The 19,696-nt window shown below is 40.7% G+C and overlaps 1 protein-coding gene and 1 non-coding gene across 6 annotated transcripts in view; one reads left to right on the top strand and one right to left on the bottom strand.

The window, feature by feature from the left end:
* Window positions 1-19,696, bottom strand: part of SEC22C (SEC22 homolog C, vesicle trafficking protein) — a 66,546-nt gene that overhangs the window by 35,180 nt on the left and 11,670 nt on the right. For all 5 annotated transcript variants that reach the window (XR_003908960.1, XM_029940423.1, XM_029940424.1 and 2 more), the window contains exons 2-6: window positions 10,448-10,656; window positions 6,774-6,937; window positions 4,748-4,927; window positions 2,253-2,371; window positions 1,012-1,077 (exon numbers count right to left, since the gene is read on the bottom strand). Coding sequence is in view for 4 of the 5 variants with exons in the window: in XM_029940423.1 (XP_029796283.1) it covers window positions 1,012-1,077; window positions 2,253-2,371; window positions 4,748-4,927; window positions 6,774-6,937; window positions 10,448-10,629 (711 nt within the window). In the remaining variant the exon portion in view is untranslated. The remainder of the gene's footprint in view (window positions 1-1,011; window positions 1,078-2,252; window positions 2,372-4,747; window positions 4,928-6,773; window positions 6,938-10,447; window positions 10,657-19,696) is intronic.
* Window positions 16,024-16,127, top strand: LOC115293027. The gene has a single exon (XR_003909300.1). It is a non-coding gene; the product is annotated as a U6 spliceosomal RNA (small nuclear RNA).

The raw sequence follows: 19,696 nt of genomic DNA, 5'->3' as shown, positions 1-19,696 counted from the left end.
ATTCTAGGATATATGTGGAAGACAGAAGTGTTCTTAAGAAAAGAAATTTTAGTTGAAAGGAAAAGGGGATAAAAGCTTAAGAATGTACACAAAGTACTAAAATCCTAGCCTCTGTGGAGGATGAGAAAAAAAATTACTGTCAGGCTTTTTTACTAGAATTAACTCTGCCTACAGCGGAGTCAAAAGCTCAGTTTTACTCTGCCCTATAAGCAGGCAGCTTATTTGAAAATAACTAACCAGTAATCAGGGGCACCTGGGGGGCTCAGTTGGTTAAGCAGCTCAGGTCATGATCTCAAGGTTTAAGTTCAAACCCCACGTTGGGCTCTGCACTGACAGCTCAGAGCCTGAAGCCTACGTCAGATTCTGTGTCTCCCTCTTTCTCTGCCCCTTCCCAGGTAGCTCTCTCTGTCTTTCTCTCAAAAATAAACATTTTTTAAAAGTTCAAAATAACTAAACAGTAACGAAAGCCTACTAGTTAATGTTGTAATGTTTGCCTCATTTTCTAAGGACAGATTTGAGTCAGGTAGTATTACAATTAAAAAGTTTTTGTTTACCTAGTCTCGTATTTAAACAACACACACCCATACACATACATGCACGCACGCACATGGAACTGTTCCTTCTGCAAAAGGACATTTCTATACCTGACTGCCCTGACAATAAGCAAAACCCTGCCTCACATTAGTCAGGCCACCCACTCCCCTCCCCACAGCACTCTCATCCCACCCTTCTTGAAATTTGAGTCCAAGAATTCCTGGCTTCTGTTTGGCCACTGTCAAAGGCTCTGTGGCCTAGGGCAAGTGGCTTTCCCTTTCTGAGTCCAGTGTTGTTCCCCTATAAAATGAGAGGACTGGGCAGGATGGGCCGAGGGTCCTTCCACTAAGGGCCTGGTATGTCCAGGACATGCCGTAGTGGAACAAAATCACATCTAGAAATTTGTTGATGGTTCCAACAGAAGAACAAAATAAGGCCCTGGGTTCAACCCACTCAAAATATCAATGTTTCACCCACCTGGAAAATACAGGCTACAAAAGGAATAAGAAAAGCCAAAACAGTTCCAATTTCCTCATGGGCAACCTAAAACAAATGTAAGAAACAGAAGAAAAGGAATATTCGGATGAAAGGAAACAGTGACATGAAGTTCTTCACACCTCATTGGGTCTGGTATGGCCGCTAATACAGAATTCCTGACTGAGACAGAAGTCCCTGTTTATATACAGGAACAGGGGTTGACATGCAACTATGTCTAACAGCTGGACACACCACATGCCTGCTTGTCTCCAGGCATTTGTATGAAGCCCCCAGGCTGGAATGCCCCCAACACTGCTACCTCTCAAAATCCTACTCATCTTCAGCACTAAGCTTTCCCTAATTCTGCACCCTTCAGGTCCTGCCACCTCCTTAGTGATGTCACCACACTCTACATTGTGCCCCATCTTAACTGTCTTGTTGGCAGTGTAACTGTTCTAGTGTGTACAGACACTTGGTAAGTATCTGGGTGTGGGCAATCATAAAAAATAAGGGTGGGAAACACGGCGCGCGTCGGCCCCAGGCAGGGTGCAGTAACTGGCGGCCACCACTCTTGCGGCAGGGGCCGGCCGCCACTCTCCACACAGGTCAGTCTACATTAGTCTCCTGAGATTCCCTCAGCCATGCTTCAGACTTTAGCAACCATAGTGACAATGTATTATGGCCCTATTTTTAAAAGCAGTATCTGCTTATGCCCACAGTGATTTTCTACTTTTTCAAAATGTTTTAAATACTTCAAAATTTAGAAAAATATTTTAAGAACATTAACATAAAAAGATGCTTTAATTTGAGCAGACTAGCAAATCATCTTCCTAGCGATACAGGTCTCTGACAAAGACACAGGAAGTGGCATTTGCGTGATATAAATCAGACTAGGAGGCAACTTTTCCCAGGCAGAAACAGCCTGAACCTCAGAGATTGAGAATCAGATTTGCCCTCGATGAGCAATCGGGCCCCTGGGGAGACTCCTGGGGCCCCAAGGATGTCCCCATAGCAAGCTATTTCTCACCAATTCCCCTGGCAGGCCCCTTTGGCTTCTTGGGACAATGGACACAAAAGAGCAAGTTTTATATTTGTTCAGTTTACTATAAAGAACTTAAAATTTTATTTTATTTAAACAATGGTTAAAACCTATATACATAATAACCTTACAAATTAAGTGTCTCCCCACCAGTTTCTGCTATCATAGGCCCTTCAAATTAAACTGTAAAAACAAAGGGTACCTGTAGAGAATGTTCTGCGAGGTGAATCCCACGGATAAGGTTCAGAGCAGCACACATGATGTTGAGAATGAGCGAGAGGACACCCAGGGCTGTCACTGGCTCCATTCGGAAGTTGGGAGCTTCACAATTAAAGAAAATAAGTGTCTAGTGAAAATAATTTCTATATGAAAGAAAAATAAACAAAGACATTAACTAGACCTCTACTAATGATAGGCTCGTTATGTTAAACACAGAATTACAAACATATTAATTAAAAGCAGCTGAAGTTAGAGAGCAAAAAGGCAAGAAATGGAGGACAGAATGGATCTGGGAATCCAAAGTGAGTTTCTTTCAGCAAGAGGCCTGTCTCTGAGTTAAGCACAGGTTTTTCAAGGCCTGATTTTCTTTTTACTTAAAGCACTGGTTCTCAGAGAGGGGCGATTAGCCCCTCAGTGGGCAACTGGCAATGCCTAGAGATACTAGGGGCTGTCAAGACTATAAGCAGGGTGTTCCTGGCATCAAGTGGATAGAAGCCATGAATGCTTCAAAGCATCCTACAATGCACAAGACAGCCCCTCACAACAAAGAATTATCCAGTACAAAATGTCAGTATGGCTTAGGCTGAGAAAACCTGATGTAAAGCAATTTGTGGCTTTATTTGTAAATCGACTGTCAAATTGACAGCATTTCTATCATACACTTCAACTCTCAGCTTCTAAACAAGGACAGTATTCAGTGTCTCGTGGGCTTCTGGGGTAATGTGCCGCAAATGCAGTTTTTTAAATTCTAAAATAATTGGGAAAAGGAGGAAAACACTGATTTTTTTTTGAGCTCCAATCTGTTTCCGGAGCTCTAGAACAAATGATCATTCTTTCTTCAAAGATAACTAGTAAGACCGATTCTGGTTTGGACAATTAAATGGTGACACTCCGCCCCCATTCTTTTGGTACAGTCTTTTAAATCATCCCTTCTTGTCCTTACATTCTGCCCCCCCACACACACGCGCACATACACACAAATATCTAGCCACAACCCAAGTGATGCCTATGGTTAGTGTGTTAGAGTTATCAAAGCTCCTGTTAGAACAGAACATGCTACCTGTAGCCTCAGGACAATAGGGGAGTCAAACCACAGTAAAATGTCCTAGAAAGATAAGCAAGTTGATGTTTTCTGGATTTTACTCCTCTTGTCTAAGTGGTTGAAAAACAAAACACGTGTTACAGAGTCACCCCATTTTTACATATGGCAAAAGCAGCAGCTTGGGGCTCAACTACCCAGTCTTCCTTCTGCAGAAGTTAAGTTCCTTCCCAGTATAAATTACAACTTATTGATTGGCATGAAAGCCAATCCTGGAATATATTTGGTTCAAATTTAAATAGATTAAATCAAAACACAAAGTTAAGCCAAAAATGTGCACATTTAAAAAACTTTTTTGAATGTTTATTTTTGAGAGAGAGAGAAAGAGAGACAAGAGACCAAGCACAAGCTGGGGAGGGGCAGAGAGAGAGAGGAAGACACAGAATCTGAAGCAGGCTCCAGGCTCTGAGCTGTCAGCACAGAGCCTGACGTGGGGCTCAAACCCCCAAACCGTGAGATTATGACCTGAGCTGAAGTTGGACACAACCGACTGAGCCACCCAGGCACCCCCAAAAATGTGGATGTTTTTAATACACAACTTTTAAAATTCAAGCAATGAGTTTAGTAAAAAACTGTTAAAACAAAATAGACTGTTTTAAAAAATTAGACTGTTATAGTGTAGACAACTCTATCTTTCAAAGGATTCAGCTCTTACACCATTATGGAATGCTCAGAAGGTAAATATCCACTTTCATTAAAAATTGATTTAATTGTGTGTAATTATAAACAAGGAATTTAAAAAATTGTGCTTTGTTACATGTTGGGCATTGAGTAGGTAATGGTGTTAATGGCAGACTAAGTCACGGAATGCCAGGGCCCTCGGCTCAGAAATCCGCAGGGATAGAGGGATGTCTCCAGCGCCCTCAGGGAAGCCCAGCTCTGGCCCTGCCCATTCTCATCCCCACAGCCCTTCCCTCCTTTGGTCAAGGAGGACACAGGGCTCTCAGTGGAGATGTGCAATGTTTCACTGAGTGATAAGATGAGATAAGGAATCATTATCAAAGGAAATAACAGAAAAAGAAAGAGAATGAACAAGTTTGTACAGTTTATTAAGTGACTTCCAGCAAAAGCAAATGACTCTCCTTTACATGTAGACTTCACCCTGGTTAAGAAAACAACCTGCCAAGTCACTCTTCTGAATTTCATCAAAAGAGTTGCCCCCACCTCAGATCGACTCACTACGGTAACAGACAAGTTTTTAGTTAACAGTCACCTGGAAACAGGATCAGTCCATATTTTCCAGACATATTTTATACACCCATCCCCTAAGTCCCCTATAATCCCCTCCCTGGTAAAACAAAACGAAACAAAACAAAACCAATGTGTATACCTAAGGTCACCCCATCTTCGCCAACATCAGAGAACAGCAAACCACTCACCAGGCTCCAAGTGTATCTGTGTATGACCATTCATTATCCCGTTGGCCACATCTGTGTCCTCCACAGTGAGAACCACTGGAGGCTCGAACTCGAGCTCCTCCTGAATTTTTTCTAAGCTGCTCTCCATCTGAGCGGAACTTACATAGTTAAAATGCCACTTCACTTTCTGAATGATGCTATCTGCAAAAAAAAAGCAACCGAAGTTGCATCAGAAAAGATATTACAGAACAGTATGTGCAAAATGAAGTTCACCTTTCTGAACAAGCTAGTACGTCAGCCAGATTCTGAGAGTGTCAGGAAACACCCAAAGGTCAGATGATCACTGTGTGTCATTACTGGTCTCATCAATCTCTTCAGTGCCTAATACTTAAAATGTGATTGTCTACAGAGCAGGCAACAATGCTTCCCAGAACCTCAGTGACTAGGGACTCAAGGGACAGGGGCCTGAGTCTTAGCCACTGCTGGTGGTACAATCCTGAGCAATCTGGGCAGATCACAGAATGATGCAAAGCTTCAAAAGGGGAGACAGCTATTCTTGAACATATTATCTCAAAAAAGGTACGGGAGAAAAAACTTACAAATAAATGTGAATATATTGTGCAAACAAAAATGACATATTTAAAAGATATTGGTTAATCAATACCAAGTTTTAATAAGCATTTAGAGTTTCGTACATATTGGCAAAGCAAAATTACGCACAATGCCGGTATCAACTATCTACTGTTATATTCTACTCTCACTCAGTGGTGAGCAAACATGACGCTGGGGCAGGGTCTGCTGTCGGGTCAAGCATCCCACTTTAGAAGGCGTGCACATGCAGAGCCAAGGGCGGAGAAGAACATGGTCCACGTTCATATCCGCTGCCAGCCAGGGGATGCCACAGCTGCAGACTACAGACTATCTGGGGCCAGCATGCCCTCTTTGTAGGAAGAAGTGGGGCTGAGAGCAGAGGTGGACTAGGCCTCACAGGAAGACCTGGGGAGAACTCTGTCTACATCACAGGTCTACCTGGTAGACGCCTGCGTACCAGGGAGTTTCCCCGCACCTTTGGGTGACAACAAAATGCACCAGCCAGTGGACCACATGAGGGAGTAGGAGGCCCATGGCAGTAGTGCCAGGAAGCACACGTGGCAACACTTCTCTGTACCTGACCCTAAGTACCGATGGCTGCCGGCCCCTCGTTCAAGGGCATCACAGAGACAGCAGCTAGTTTACATACAGGCCACAGAATGCCCCCTGACTCCCACCTGTGAGTTCCCCCAAGAGCTCAGAATGACCTGACTTACCCCTGAGGAAAAGAGAGCACACACTAGTTACCATGCTGGGTTCCAAAGCCTCTGAGCCTCTACAAGCCTGTCTGGCAGTGCCTAGGAAAAAACCATCTTCTTCCAGGGCAGTATTTCTCAGACCTTTGAGACCTCAGACCGTTTTTCTTATTTCCAAATGGTTACAGACTGATTCTTTGATAAAATGCAATAAAAAAAATACTGCAGGAAGGTCAAATTACCATATGAATTTCTGGATACTCGTTCTCACTTTCTGTATCTACCTCGTGATAGAAGAACAAATTCCCTTACCACCCTCTGGGTAGTACTACTCTGGAGCAGGGCTTACCAAATTTTCTTAAACTGCCAGGTAGCAAATTTTTGAGGCTTCTAGGCCCCATATGGTCCCTATCACAACTACGCAACTCTGCTGGGGAAGGGCAAAAGGAGACCCAGCTGACCCATGAAAGAATAAACATAGCTGGGTTCCAGTGTATTTACAAAAAAAAGCAGCTGGCCCTTGGACCAGTTTGCTGACCCCTACTGCAGAGGGCTCTGAAGAGATGAAGAGCCAGTGTTACACCTTGAAGCTTTCCAGGTCGCTACAATCACGGAAATCTCATGATAAGAAACTGATCTCCAGTGACATAGTAGAGCACCCCCAGTGGTTTTCCTTGATGGCCAAAGCCAAATCTAAACCATCAATTCTACACATATGATGCCATAAGAGAGAACAGTAAGTAAGAAAGAGGATTACAAACCAAATTCAAGAAAGGCATATGGCCTGGAGGCTAGGCCAATACAGGTGGTGTCATAGGAAGCTGTGAATTCCCACCACACGGTCTCCAGGAAGCAGAAGGCCATGGCCGATGGACACTGGCGGGAGCAGATAGCCATGCAAGCCACATCCCCCAAGGAGGAGAAACTGAAACAAAAGGGCAACATCTCAATTACCGGAGAAAAAACCCACGTATTCCCATCCCACATTCAGACACGATAGTGCTTCCACCCTGCTCTTCCTTGGCCCTGAACAGCTCTGGAGCTGTTTGCTGCAGGTCTACACTCCCTTCAGCTGGAACTCCCTGGGACCTTCTTGTCCTTCCTCTAAAAGAGAGAGCACTTGGGGTGCCTGGGTGGCTCAGCTGGTTAAGCGTCTGACTTCAGCTCAGGTCATGATCTTGTGGTTCACGAGTTTGGGCCCCATGTCAGGCTCTGTGTTGACAGCTTAGAGCCTGGAGCCTGCTTCTGTGTGTGTGTCACTCTCTGCCCCTCCCCTGCTCGTACTCACTCTCAAAAACAAATAAAACATTAAAAAAATAAAAAATAAAATAAGAGAGCACTTATTTGCCATTGACAGTGTGCAATCACTCCTACTGTTTTGTTCATGAAGGATGCATGTTTCATGAGGGAGACGTAGCCTCAGACTTCTCTGCATCTATTGAGGAAAAATTTTTTTTCTTTAATCCACACCAATAGCTTTTATATGCTGAATCATCCTGCCATCTGAAATAAAGCCTTCTTGGTTGTGATCCACATACACACAACTACTAGATATACGTTAGGTTTTACTTAGGATTTTTGTGTCTACGCAAAGTAACACTGGCCTGTAATTTCCCTTTCCTGTACTATCTTTATCTGATTGTGGTATTAGGGTTATTCTAGTCTCATAAAATAAATTTTTCTACTACTTTTCAGAATGTCATGCTACCAATTCAAGTTCTGGGGACTCGAGTTTTCCTATCTAAAGTGTATCCTGACTCACACTCATTCTAGAATATCTCCTTTGATGTTCTATAATTTTTGGTGAGAGGGCACCAGCATGGAGCTTCTTGAGTTATTTTCCTTCTGTAAGAATCTCTTGAGGACTGAGTTGTGGCACACTTCTTCCAGCTACTCCAGGACTGTCACTAGTCTGGGATCAAAACTGAGAGTGGAACCTTGTTTAGGAATTCCTAGGCCATGGGGAGTAAAAACTTAAACTCCAATCCTACAGGAGGCACAGAAGCTGGGTTCCAATTTCTTAGATGAGAATTTGTTTTTCCTTCCCATTCAAAGCCAAGTAGAGATGAACTACCCCTCTACTGGTGGGCGGCTACTTCTTACCTATTGTCATTCCAGTCTGGACTGTGCGTGGCCTCACAATAATCCCTTCTTCATGCATGGGTCTTGTTGCAACACCTCAAGCCTACAGGCCTCTCCCTTTATGGGTGCTGAAACTCAAGCCCCAAGTTTACCACAACTGATTACCGGAAGCCTCAGTGTCAGCTAACACATTTACCACACCCTGATACTCTTAATATTCTGTTCCCCTTCATTTCTGGCACCTGGGAATTCTTTATTTCAAGCTCAGCTACACATTTAAAACAATTTCTCATATACATTTACTTGCATTTCAGAATGTTTCTGGAAAAGAGTTTTACAGTTATATTGTTCTATCAATAGAAGACGTCTATATAAAAACTTTGTCAATTAAAAAAAATAAAGGATAACCTCCTTCTTATACAAGGAATTTTTCAGAAGCCCCTATTTGTGGACAGACTTGTGTCTCCTAAAAAATAGGCCAAAGTCCTAACTCCCAGTACCTGTGAGTATGGCCTTATTTGGAAATAGTCTTTGCAGATACAATTAAGATAAAATGAGATTATAATGGATTAGGGTAGGCCTCCATCGAATGACCGGTGTGAAATCTGGTTATAGAGACAGAGGGAAGGTCATGTAACCAAGAAGGCAGAGACTGGCGTAATGACAAAGACTGCCAGCAACCACTAGAAGGCAGTGGAGAGTCATGGGAAGGAGTCTTCCTCAGAGCCTCCAAGACAGCACAATCCTGCAGACACCTTGATTTTAGACTTCTGGGCTCCAGAACTGTGAGAGAATACATTTCTGTTGTTTTAATTTGTTACGGTAGCCATAGGAAAATAACTCAACTCCTTACTATTAAATAAGCTATTGTACTGCCCACCTGTATAAAAACAAAACAAAAACAAAAAAACACTTCAGTTTTATCTGTGAAAATAATGGTAAATATTTCATTCAAAATACAAATGAGCAGAATGTTTTGTATTTTAGTTTTCAAAAAATGACTGAAGCACCTAGAATTTCATTTGAAGTCAAAGACTTTTTTTTTCTTATCAGAGAAAAGGTTTGAGGTGCGGCACCAAGATCCCACAGGGTGTTAGAGAATCAGAGAACAAGGAGGGAGGGACATGAAGGACAGTGGTTGTAGGCACCCAGAGAAAGGAGGCACAAATGCAGACAGAGGCAGCTCAGCCACACTCCTGAGCCGCCAGAGCCCACAGCACAGGGTGACACCTGTGTGTGCCTGCTACCTGGTGCCCCCTTCAGGCCAGTCCCTTCTTGCCAGATGACACCAGCAAGTCCCAAGTCAAGCCTGGACTTTTCCTTTTGTTTTTCTGATTCTGAGGCTGAATGTACAGGGACCCTACCTTATCAAGTCAACTAAAAATTTAGTGTTCAACGGGAGCAGGAGGAACTTGGTAAGTGAGGGCCTAAATAATGGAAAACAATGATGTAAAATCTATGACAGGTCACTGTGATATTTCAAAACCTGCCTAGCCCCTGAGCCCTCCAGTAAAATGGCTTCTTGCTCTTAGTCCTAGAATAAGAAACGACACAACACATGAGGAGCAGCCCTTGGGGCCCAGTCACCTGCATTCAAATCCGGGCCCTACCAATTACTACCAGGACAACCTCAGCTAAGTCACTTCACCTCAGGTATAATACTATCACCCACCTCACAAGCCAATAAAGCACTTAGAACAGTGCCTGACATACAGAAAGCACCCAATAATACTAGCCATTACTACTAGGATTATTGTCACCACTTGATTACTACTTCTATTGGAGCATTTTCCCTACTGTATTATGTTCAGTTAGGTATCTCTCTTATTCCCTCCTTAGCCTTTAAGTTTCTTCAGAAAAGGGACCTACTTGTGCTCATTATTCACTCCCCTGCTCTGTTAAATAATAAAAATTAAAAATTTTTTAATTTAAAAACCAAAAAGGTGAAAATTTTAAAGAGTAAAAACTAAAGGCAAGAACTAGAAATCTTTTATTTTCTTGTCTTTCCTACTCTTATCCTTTCCCTTCCCTGACATCATACTCTAGACTTTCCCCTTCCTCAGCTTTTCCACCCCTCCTTCTAATGCAGAATAAACTACCAAACTACAGGCATGAAAACTGATTGAACCCAGGTCTCCGGATGTTCAAGAGCAACACCATTAACAGAAGGACAGGAGTGGGAGCAGCGCAGTCCCTTGATTCTACGGCTACAAATGCACACAACCTCAGACCGCTGTCTGATGGCAGACCTCTTCTTAACACACAGTGTGATCAGCCTCATGTTACCCCAACATACGATTAAAAGTAAACCAAAGCTTGCAGATGTTCTGGAAGAGTGAACATGCTTGCTTACTGTATACTGAAGTCACGTCCTTCTGCAGAACCTCGACCTGGGTACTGGGTCAGTCGCAAGGCTAAAGTCTTGAGCCGTCTCCTGCATTCCAGAAAATCCTGGGTGTGGTAAAAGTCAGTGGAGGCCGAGAGGGGCAGTCCATCCCTCACCCTCACCACACAGGCAAAAAGGATCATAGACATGGTCTGCAGGGGAAGTCATGAGGACACCTGAGGAAAGCAATAGCACCTTGTTACTGAAGGCAGATGATGGTGACAGAGACGCCTCGGCCCTTGAAACGTCCTTTCTGGCTGTTTCACCCTCATCCCCACTGTAACTGCAGATGTTGCCTTTATCATTACTTCCCTGGCCTCTACTGCTATGTCACTCCCTGTGTTCCCCCTTTCGCTTTCCTTCCTGTCTCTTCTTCACTTACAATCCTCTTTTCCTTCTCTCTCCTTCTAATGAAGCTCTTCCTTTCCAGAATTATACCAAGTAGGATGAGGAAGAGAGGAATGGAGAAGCAAGGAAGCAGCGCCAGAAAGGCTCAGAAGCACCAGTAATAACAGTGGTAGGAGGACACAGGTAGCAAGACGGCCCCAGAGGGACAGAAAGCACCAGATGCTGAAGCAGCAGGGATGGGGTTCAGTGACCTATGCATGTCAGGTCACCCAGGGAGGTTAGTGCTGAGCAGTTTTGACATCTTGTCCTCACCTGCAGTAGAGGGATTCTGAGCATCCAACCTGAGACTGGTGGCAAGGAGAACAGAAGGCAAAAATGGAACTGAGGGAGTGAGTACAGCATGTCCTCCTGAATTTCTGCAGGTGTTTGATGCCAAGCCAGTCTTCGAAATGATGACTGAGTCCCTACAGATGGCTAAAGGAGGTCATTTAACAAATTATACTACAGTAAGATACTAAATATTTGACCATGAAATGTGGGCACTATTAAGAAACCAAAAGAAGCAGATCTTGAGTCCTCATGGTGCCTCTGGCCAAGCCTGGCTGGGTTTTAGCCCCATCTGCTAACTCTGCAGGTGCTCGCACATGGCATAACCTACACATGTAGGCTGTGGTAGCCCCATAACCAGGGCTTAGTGAAGTGACCACTGCAGCTTTAATGGGTCTCTTCATGCACCCACACATCCTGGTTCACATTGGTGGACTTTTCTTTCAAAGAATTCCAAATACATAACCTTATTTGGCCTTTCAACTCCTACGAGCAGTAGGAAAGGGGGACCCCCGTGATGCACACTCCTCTCTTCACCTCTGTGCCTCTGTGATTCTTTTCCTGTCTGTTCCTCCTCTGCTCTCCCCATATCCACATCCACAGTCACCGTCTCCATGACCCCTTCCTAGATTTGTCTAGCCAAAAGAACTTCCACCTCCTCTGAATTCTCAGAGAACTCTTTGTTCCCTATTTTATTAATTTAGCATTTCTATTACCTAAGTGTAGGCTCTAAGAATAAATACCATATCTGGGATGCATAAATGAATAATTATTCCCATTTTACCCATGAAGAGACTGCAGTGGTATAAAAACAAGAAAAAGCAAAAAGAAACCTAGACTAAGTAGTAGTAGACTAGTAGACTAACTAGCCAACAGATGCCACAAATTCCATGTGCCCCATCTCCCCACACTTTCCATTCAGGAGCAAACACGTGAAACGCCCCAGGAAAAATACCGACACACACCAAACTGCTAAGTTCCCAGCACCACTGGCAGGGCCCTGCCAACTGCCTGAGGGCCGTACGGGCTGTACCCCAGCTGCATGGCCAATGCCGAGGCCTCTGGCACCAGAGAGGTCAGCAGGAGTTGGGTGTGTTAAGGCTGATCTCATGACCTTCTTATAGTTTCATGAATGCTTGAAATATTTAATTTAGAAATAATTTTTAAAGACTTACAAGCACGAAGCCCTGATAGAGGGGAAGACTACACGATTAACTTGAGACCAGGCCTTAGGAGCAAACCAAGAACTACAACTTGCTTGCTACCTTGAGAACAGTGTTATTTGGGTGAATGCAAGTTATAGCTATTCTGCAATGAATGTAGAGGAGTGCTGAAGAATACTTGTAATCAAGGGGCACCTGGGTGGCTCAATCAGTTAAACATCCAACTCTTGATTTTGGCTCAGGTCATGATCTCATGGTTCTGAGATCAAGCCCCCAAGACAGGCTCTGAAATGGGCTCTGTACTGGGCATGGAGCCTGCTTAAGATTCTCTCTCCCTCTCCTTCTGCCCCTCCTCTGCTGGTGTGCACTCGCATGCGCACACTCTCTCTCTCACACACACACACACACACACAAAACAATACTTGTAATGAAGACTAAGAATACTACTAGATAAGAAAGAATATAAAGACATTGAGCCTACCCCCAAATGCACACCCTGACTAGAGAGAGAAAGAGAGAGAGAGAGAGAGAGTTAATCCGTGAGATATCAAGAAGAGTCAATACTGGACAGAAATACCCCAGGGCAAAGTAAGAAAGATACTGCTTAGGGGGCTGAGTAAATTCTCTGCTCTTTGAAGGGAAGCAATATGTATATATTCCAACTTTCAATACCCAAATATCCTTTCTAGTGCTATTTTTATAGAGCATCTTCCATGTGTCAGGTATTGTGCTAAACCAAAAAAGGAAAAGAGTGACCTTTCCAAGCCATAGTAATCTAAGAACCAGTTCCACCACTCTTTAAAGGACACAAACCTCCCCTCAGGCTCTCTACTTGACCCACTTGATCCTTCTGGTGATCAAACCTGCTTCTCCTCAAACAATAGCATTCAAGATAAATAAAACTGTTGGTCAGTTCTCCCAAGTTATTAGTACTGAAAACTAGTGAAACCCACAAACATTTAAGATATATAAAATTCTTTCTGATTCTTAAATGAAGGAGATGTTGTGATATCAAGTGTTACCTGTGCTGGTGAACACATATGTGACACACAGGACGGGAGCTGCCTGAGAGGTGGAGGGACTTTACACACTGCTGTGTTAGAGTCCAAGAACAGAGACAACATTTTTCCCCCTTTGTGAAAATGTACTTTGTATTCTAAAAGATGAAAAATAATTTAATACAAATAGGAAGCAATGCATCTTTGTATTCTGTAGGGAGCTGATATTTGCAAATACAGGTTATGAACTACGATGAGAAGGTCTATACTGGAATAAGAGATCTGACCACTGCTCAAAAAAAGAATGAACTGGGGGCTTTTCCTTCTGAAAAGGTAGAGTTGAAGGGCTTTTTCCAACTCCCACTAATAGGGGTATAAAAACTATGGACACTACATACAAAACAAACATAAATAAAGAACTGAAAGGTAGAGAGAGGAAAGCAGACTGGCAAGGGACTTTGGAACCTGAGGAATGGCAGTTTTGAGTTTGCTTAGTTTTCTTTTTGCCTCAGATATCCTAGTCTTGGTGCTGGAGAAGCTGGCCACCCAGAAATGCCAATGAACGTAGACCAAAAAAAAGAAAAAGAGAAAGAAAAAAAGTCCCAACATGAAAAAGAGCCTGCTGTCTCCAAGCCAAAGAACCAGGAAAGGTGCATGCAGCCTAGTAAAACAGAAAAGTCTTAGACAAAAACATTCTACTCCAGTCAACCACCACAGAAAAACTGCAGACATCATATACCCCTAACAAAGGCTGAATTAAGAGCCCAGACTTCTACTCTTGCCTGGCAGTAAGGAGGTGTCCCCACCAACTCTCCATACTGCTGGAGTGTCAGAGAAGACCAGGCAGGGAGCTACAGTCAGCAAAAAGCCCTCTCTCCCATTGTATCATTAAGGACACAGAAATCTCTTTCTCTTTAGGGAGCCAGAAGAGGCCCAGTGGGGAAACCTGAACTTTGGCTCCCACCTAGAAGTAACGAGATAGTACCTCCACCACCCCTGCAAACACAGTGTCATCAAAGGCCAACTAAAACAGATCTAAATAAGATCCAGAGTCTCAGAACATAACACCCCATATGTCCAGGTTTTAATTTAAAAAATCACTGGTCATACTAAGGATCAGAAAATCTCAAATTGAATTAGAAGAGACCATCAACTGATGCCAACATCAAGATGATAGACTTTAAAGTAACCATCATAAGGGTGCCAGGGTGACTTAGTCAGTTAAGTGTCTGACTTCGGCTCAAGGGATGGTCTTACCATTCATGGGTTCGAGCCCCCCACATCTGGCTCTGTGCTTACAGCTCAGAGCCTGGAGCCTGCCTCAGATTCTGTATCTCCCTTCCTCTCTGGCCCTCCCCTGCTGATGCTCTCTCACTCTCTCTCTCTCCCAAAAATAAATAAAACATTTAAAAAATGTTTTAATAAAATAAAAAAATTTTTAATAAAAATAAAATAACCATCATAAAAATGCTTCAATGACCAATATAAACACACATGAAACAAATGAAAAATTGAAAGTCTCAGCAAAGAAATAGAAGGTATGAAGAACCAAATGTAGGTTTTAGAATGTAAAAAATATAATAACTGAAGTAAATTCAGTAGATGAGCTCAACAGCAAAATGGAGGGGACAGAAGGAATCAAATCCATAAACAAGAAGATAGAACATAAAAATTACATTATCTGAACAATTGGAGAGAAACTAGATTGAAAAATATTATACAGAGCCTCAGGGACTATAGGACTATAACAAATTCTCTAACACACATGTCACTGAAGTTCTGGAGGAGAGGAAAAAGAGGGCAGGACTGAAAAAGTATTCAATGAAATGTCTGAAAACTTCTCAAATTTGGCAAAAGACATAAGGCAACAGATTCAAAAAGAATAAATCCCAGAATGGACAAACCTAAGGAATTCCATGCCAATAAACATAACAGTCAAACTTAACTGAAGACAGGAAAAATCTTGAAAGCAGCAAAAAATAATACTGGGGGGGTGGGTTCAAATGACAGCAAATTTCTAACAGAAACCATGGAGTCCAAAGGGAAGCATGTTTTTGCGGTACTAAAAGAAAAGAACTGCCAACCAAGAATTCTGTATTTTCAGCAAAAATATCCTTCAAAAATGAAAGGAAATTTAAAACATATTTAGATGAAGAACACTAAAACAATTTGTTGCCAGCACACCTGCTCTTAGAGAATGGCTAAAGGAAGTTCTCTAAACAAAAAGGAAACAATACAAGAAGAAATCTTGGGGGAAAAAAGAAAAACTCAGAAAGAGTAAAAACATGGGAAAATACAATAGACTATTCTTCTCCTCATGAGTTTTGTAAGTTATGCTGGATGGTTGAAGCAATAACTAGAACATTTCTGATACTCTCACCGTATTTAGAGGAAATATTTAAGACAATTATAAATGGGGGGTACAGAGATGTAAAGACAGGTAAAGTTTCTATGCCTCACTTGAAATGGTAAAATGCTGTCTCCAGGAAACTCATGAATCATAAACATGCACAAACATAGATGTACATACATGCATACGTAAGTATACATGTATACATATGTACATTGGTATATACAAAGGCAACCACTAAAAAAGCTATACAAAGAGACACATTCAAAAACACCATATGTAAATAAAAATGGAATTCTAAAAGGTGTCTGAATTATTCACAGGAATGCAGGAAAAAAGAAAATAGAATTTTACCACTTACTTCAGCAGCACATAAACTAAAAATTGTAACAATACAGAAAAGATTAGCATGGCTCCTGTGCAAGGATGACATGCAAATTTATGAAGCATTCCATATTAAAAAAAAAGAAAGAAAACAAACAGAATTTTTAAAAAACAGAATAAATAGAAGACAAAAAATAAAAGACCATTCTTAAGACTTAATATATCAATGATTACATTAAAGTAAATGGTCTAAATACATAATTGATAAGATAAAGTGGATAAATTACATAATCCAATTATTTACTTTCTACAAGAAATTCACACCAAATATAAAAAGATAGGTTGAAAATAAATAAATAGAAATAAATATACCGTGCAAACATTAATCAAAAGAGTAAGTTATATTAATATCATATAAAGCAGGCTTCAAAGCAAAGAAAATTTCCAAAGATTGAGAAAAAGATTACATAATGATAAAAGAAATACATCTACCAAGAAAACATAAAACTAAATTATATACACTAAACAACAGAGGTGTAAAATAAGTGAAGCAAAATTGATAAAGTGAAAGGAGAAAGAGACAAATCCACAAAATTACAGCGGAAAACTTCAACATCACTCTTCCAATAATTGATAGAAAACCAGCAAAGATATAGAAGATCTCAACAGCATTATCTACAAAAGTAGGTAGTCAATATTTATGGAACATGCCATCCAACAAGAGAGTACCTTTCAAGAATGGACAGAAAATATGGCAAGATAGATGTGGGTCATAAAACAAACCTCAACAGATTTTTTTAAATGCACACAGAGTGTGTTCTAGGACCACAATGTAATCAAAATAGAAATTAATTAGAGAGGTACTAAAACCACTGAACATTTAAAAATTAAATAACACACTTTTAAATAATCAATGAGTCAAAAAGAAGTTGGTGTTTTTTAACTTTTTTTAATGTTGTATTAATTTTTGAGAGAGAGAGAGAGAGACAGCGTGAGGGGGTGGGGGTCAGATAGAGAGGGAGACACAGAATCCGAAGACAGGCTCCAGGCTCTGAGCTAATGGTCAGCACAGAGCCTGACATGGGGCTCGAACCCACAAACCATGACATCATGACCTGAACCAAAGTAGGACGCTCAACTAACTGAGCCACCCAGGCGCCCCCAAAAAGGAAGTCTTAAAGGAAATTTAAAAATATACTGAACTGAATTAAAAAGGAAAACTGTCAAAATTTGTGAGGCACAGCTAAAGTAGTGCTAAGAGGGAAATTTATTGCACCAAATGGTATCATTTAAAAAGAGGAAAAGTCCCAAAATAATAACTTAAGCTCATATGTCAAGAAACTAGAAAAAGAAGAGTGAAAAAACAAAAACAAACTGAAAACAAAAAAAAACTCAAAGGAGGCAGGAGGAAGGAAATAATGGAAACCAATGAAACTAAAAACAAAAAATAGAGAAAATCAATGAGATAAAATCTTAGTCCTCTGAAAGATCAACAACGCTGACAAATCTCTACCAAAACAATAAAGGAAAAACTAGAAAAGAGACACATCACTAAAATCAAGAATCAGCAGATATTACTATAGACACAACAGACAGTAAAAAAACCAGAATACTATAAACAGCTCTACACCTACAAATCTGACAATGTAGGTGAAATGGCCAATTCCTCAAAAAACACTATCACAATTCAACCCAATATGAAAAAGGAACTTAATTTTATAACTATACTTCCTATTAAAATTTTTTCATTTGTAATTTTAAAACTTCTGAAATCTCCAACCTCAAGACCAGATGGTTTCACTGGAGGATTCTACCAAACATAAAAAGGAATTAACACCAATTATGTACAATCTCTTCCAAAAAATAAAAGGGAGGAAATAATTCCAAGTTCATTTTATGAAGCTAGTATTACCCTGATATTAAACCCAGAAAACTACACACCAATAATCCTCATGAATTTATATATGAAAATCCTTAACAAAATATTAGCAACTAGAAATCAGCAATATAATAAAAAGAATTAGACACCATAACCAAATGAGATTTATTCCAGGATGCAAGGTTGGCTTAACATAGTAAAATCAATCACGATAATCCATCATATTAACAGGCTAAAAAAAAAATGATATCAATTAATCAGAAAAGGTGTCTGACAAAATTCAACCCTGCTTCATGATAAAAATTTCAGCAAAATATGAATAGAGGTGAACTTCCTCAATTAGAGGAAGAGCATCTATAAAAAGTCTATAGTTAACATCATACTTAATGGTTAAAGACTGAATGTTTTCTCTCTAAAATCAAGACAAGGATGTCTGCTCTCACAGCTAGTATTCAACACATTACTGGAAGCTCTACTCAGTGCAACAAGGCAAGAACAGAAATAAAAGGCATATATATAGGAAAGGAAGAAAAAACTGCTATTTGCAGATGACATAATCATCTACATGAAAAATCCTCAGGAGCCTACCAAAAACCCTCCTAGAACTACTGGGTTTAACAAGGTTGCAAGACATTAGATCCACATACAAAAATCAATGTACTTCTGTAAACTAGCAAGAAACACATAGAAACCAAAATTAAAAATAAAATACCATTTATAATCATCCCAAAAAACGATCTCAATAAAGCTATAATTTTTAAAATAGAATATTTAGGTATAAATCTAACAAAACACGTACAAGTCTTCTATGCTGAAAACCACAAAACGCTGCTGAAAGAAGTTTAAAAAGTCTTAAATAAATGAGGAAATATATCACATTCATGGATTGGACAACTCAATATAAGTGAAGATGTTAATTCTCCACCAAACTGAAATACAGGTTTCATGCAATTCCTATAAAAATATCAGAATGACAGGGGTGTCTGAGTGGCTCAGTTGGTTGAGCGTCCCACTTCGGCTCAGGTCATGGTCTCACAGTTTGTGGGTTCCAGCCCCGCGTCAGGCTCTGTGCTGACAGTTGGCTCAGAGCCTGGAGCCTGTCTTTGGATTCTGTGTCTCCCTCTCTCTCTAATCCCCTCCTGCTCATGCTGTCTCTCTCTCTCTCTCAAAAATAAATAAAACATTAAAGAAATTTTTTAGTATCAGAATGACAGTTTGTTAATATTCTAAAATTTATACGGGAAGGCAAAGAAACAAAGATGGCTATAACAATTCTGAAAAGGAATAAAGTGGAAGGAACCATGCTATTCCATTTCAAGACTTATTACATAGCTACAGTCGTCAAGATTGTGTGGTATTGGTAGAGGAACAGACACATAGGTCAATATAATAGAAGAAAGAACACAGAAATAGACCACAGTAGTACAACTAAATGATTTTTGACAACGGTGCAAAAGCAATTCAATGGAGGGAGGTCAGTTTTTCAATACTCGGTGCTAAAGCAATGGACAGCTATAGGAGCCTCACACCTTAAAAAAGTCAATTCAAAATGGATCATGAAAGTAAATCTAAAAAGTAAAACTATAAAAATGGAAGAAAATGTACGAGAAAATCTTCAGGACTTGGGGATGAGTTCTTAGACATGACAACAAAAGCATAATCCACAAAAATCAGTAAATTGGATTTCATCAAAAGTAGAGATATTCTATCTCCAAAAGCTTGTGTGAAAAGGACGAAAGGACAATCCAGAGACTGGAAGAAAATATCTGTAAACCCCATATCTGATAAGAGACTATATATATATAATATATATTTATATTATATATT

This window comes from Suricata suricatta, chromosome 5 (genome assembly GCF_006229205.1).
Source record: "Suricata suricatta isolate VVHF042 chromosome 5, meerkat_22Aug2017_6uvM2_HiC, whole genome shotgun sequence".
Taxonomy (NCBI): Eukaryota; Metazoa; Chordata; class Mammalia; order Carnivora; family Herpestidae; genus Suricata; species Suricata suricatta.
This window is presented reverse-complemented; position numbering and strand designations above follow the sequence as displayed.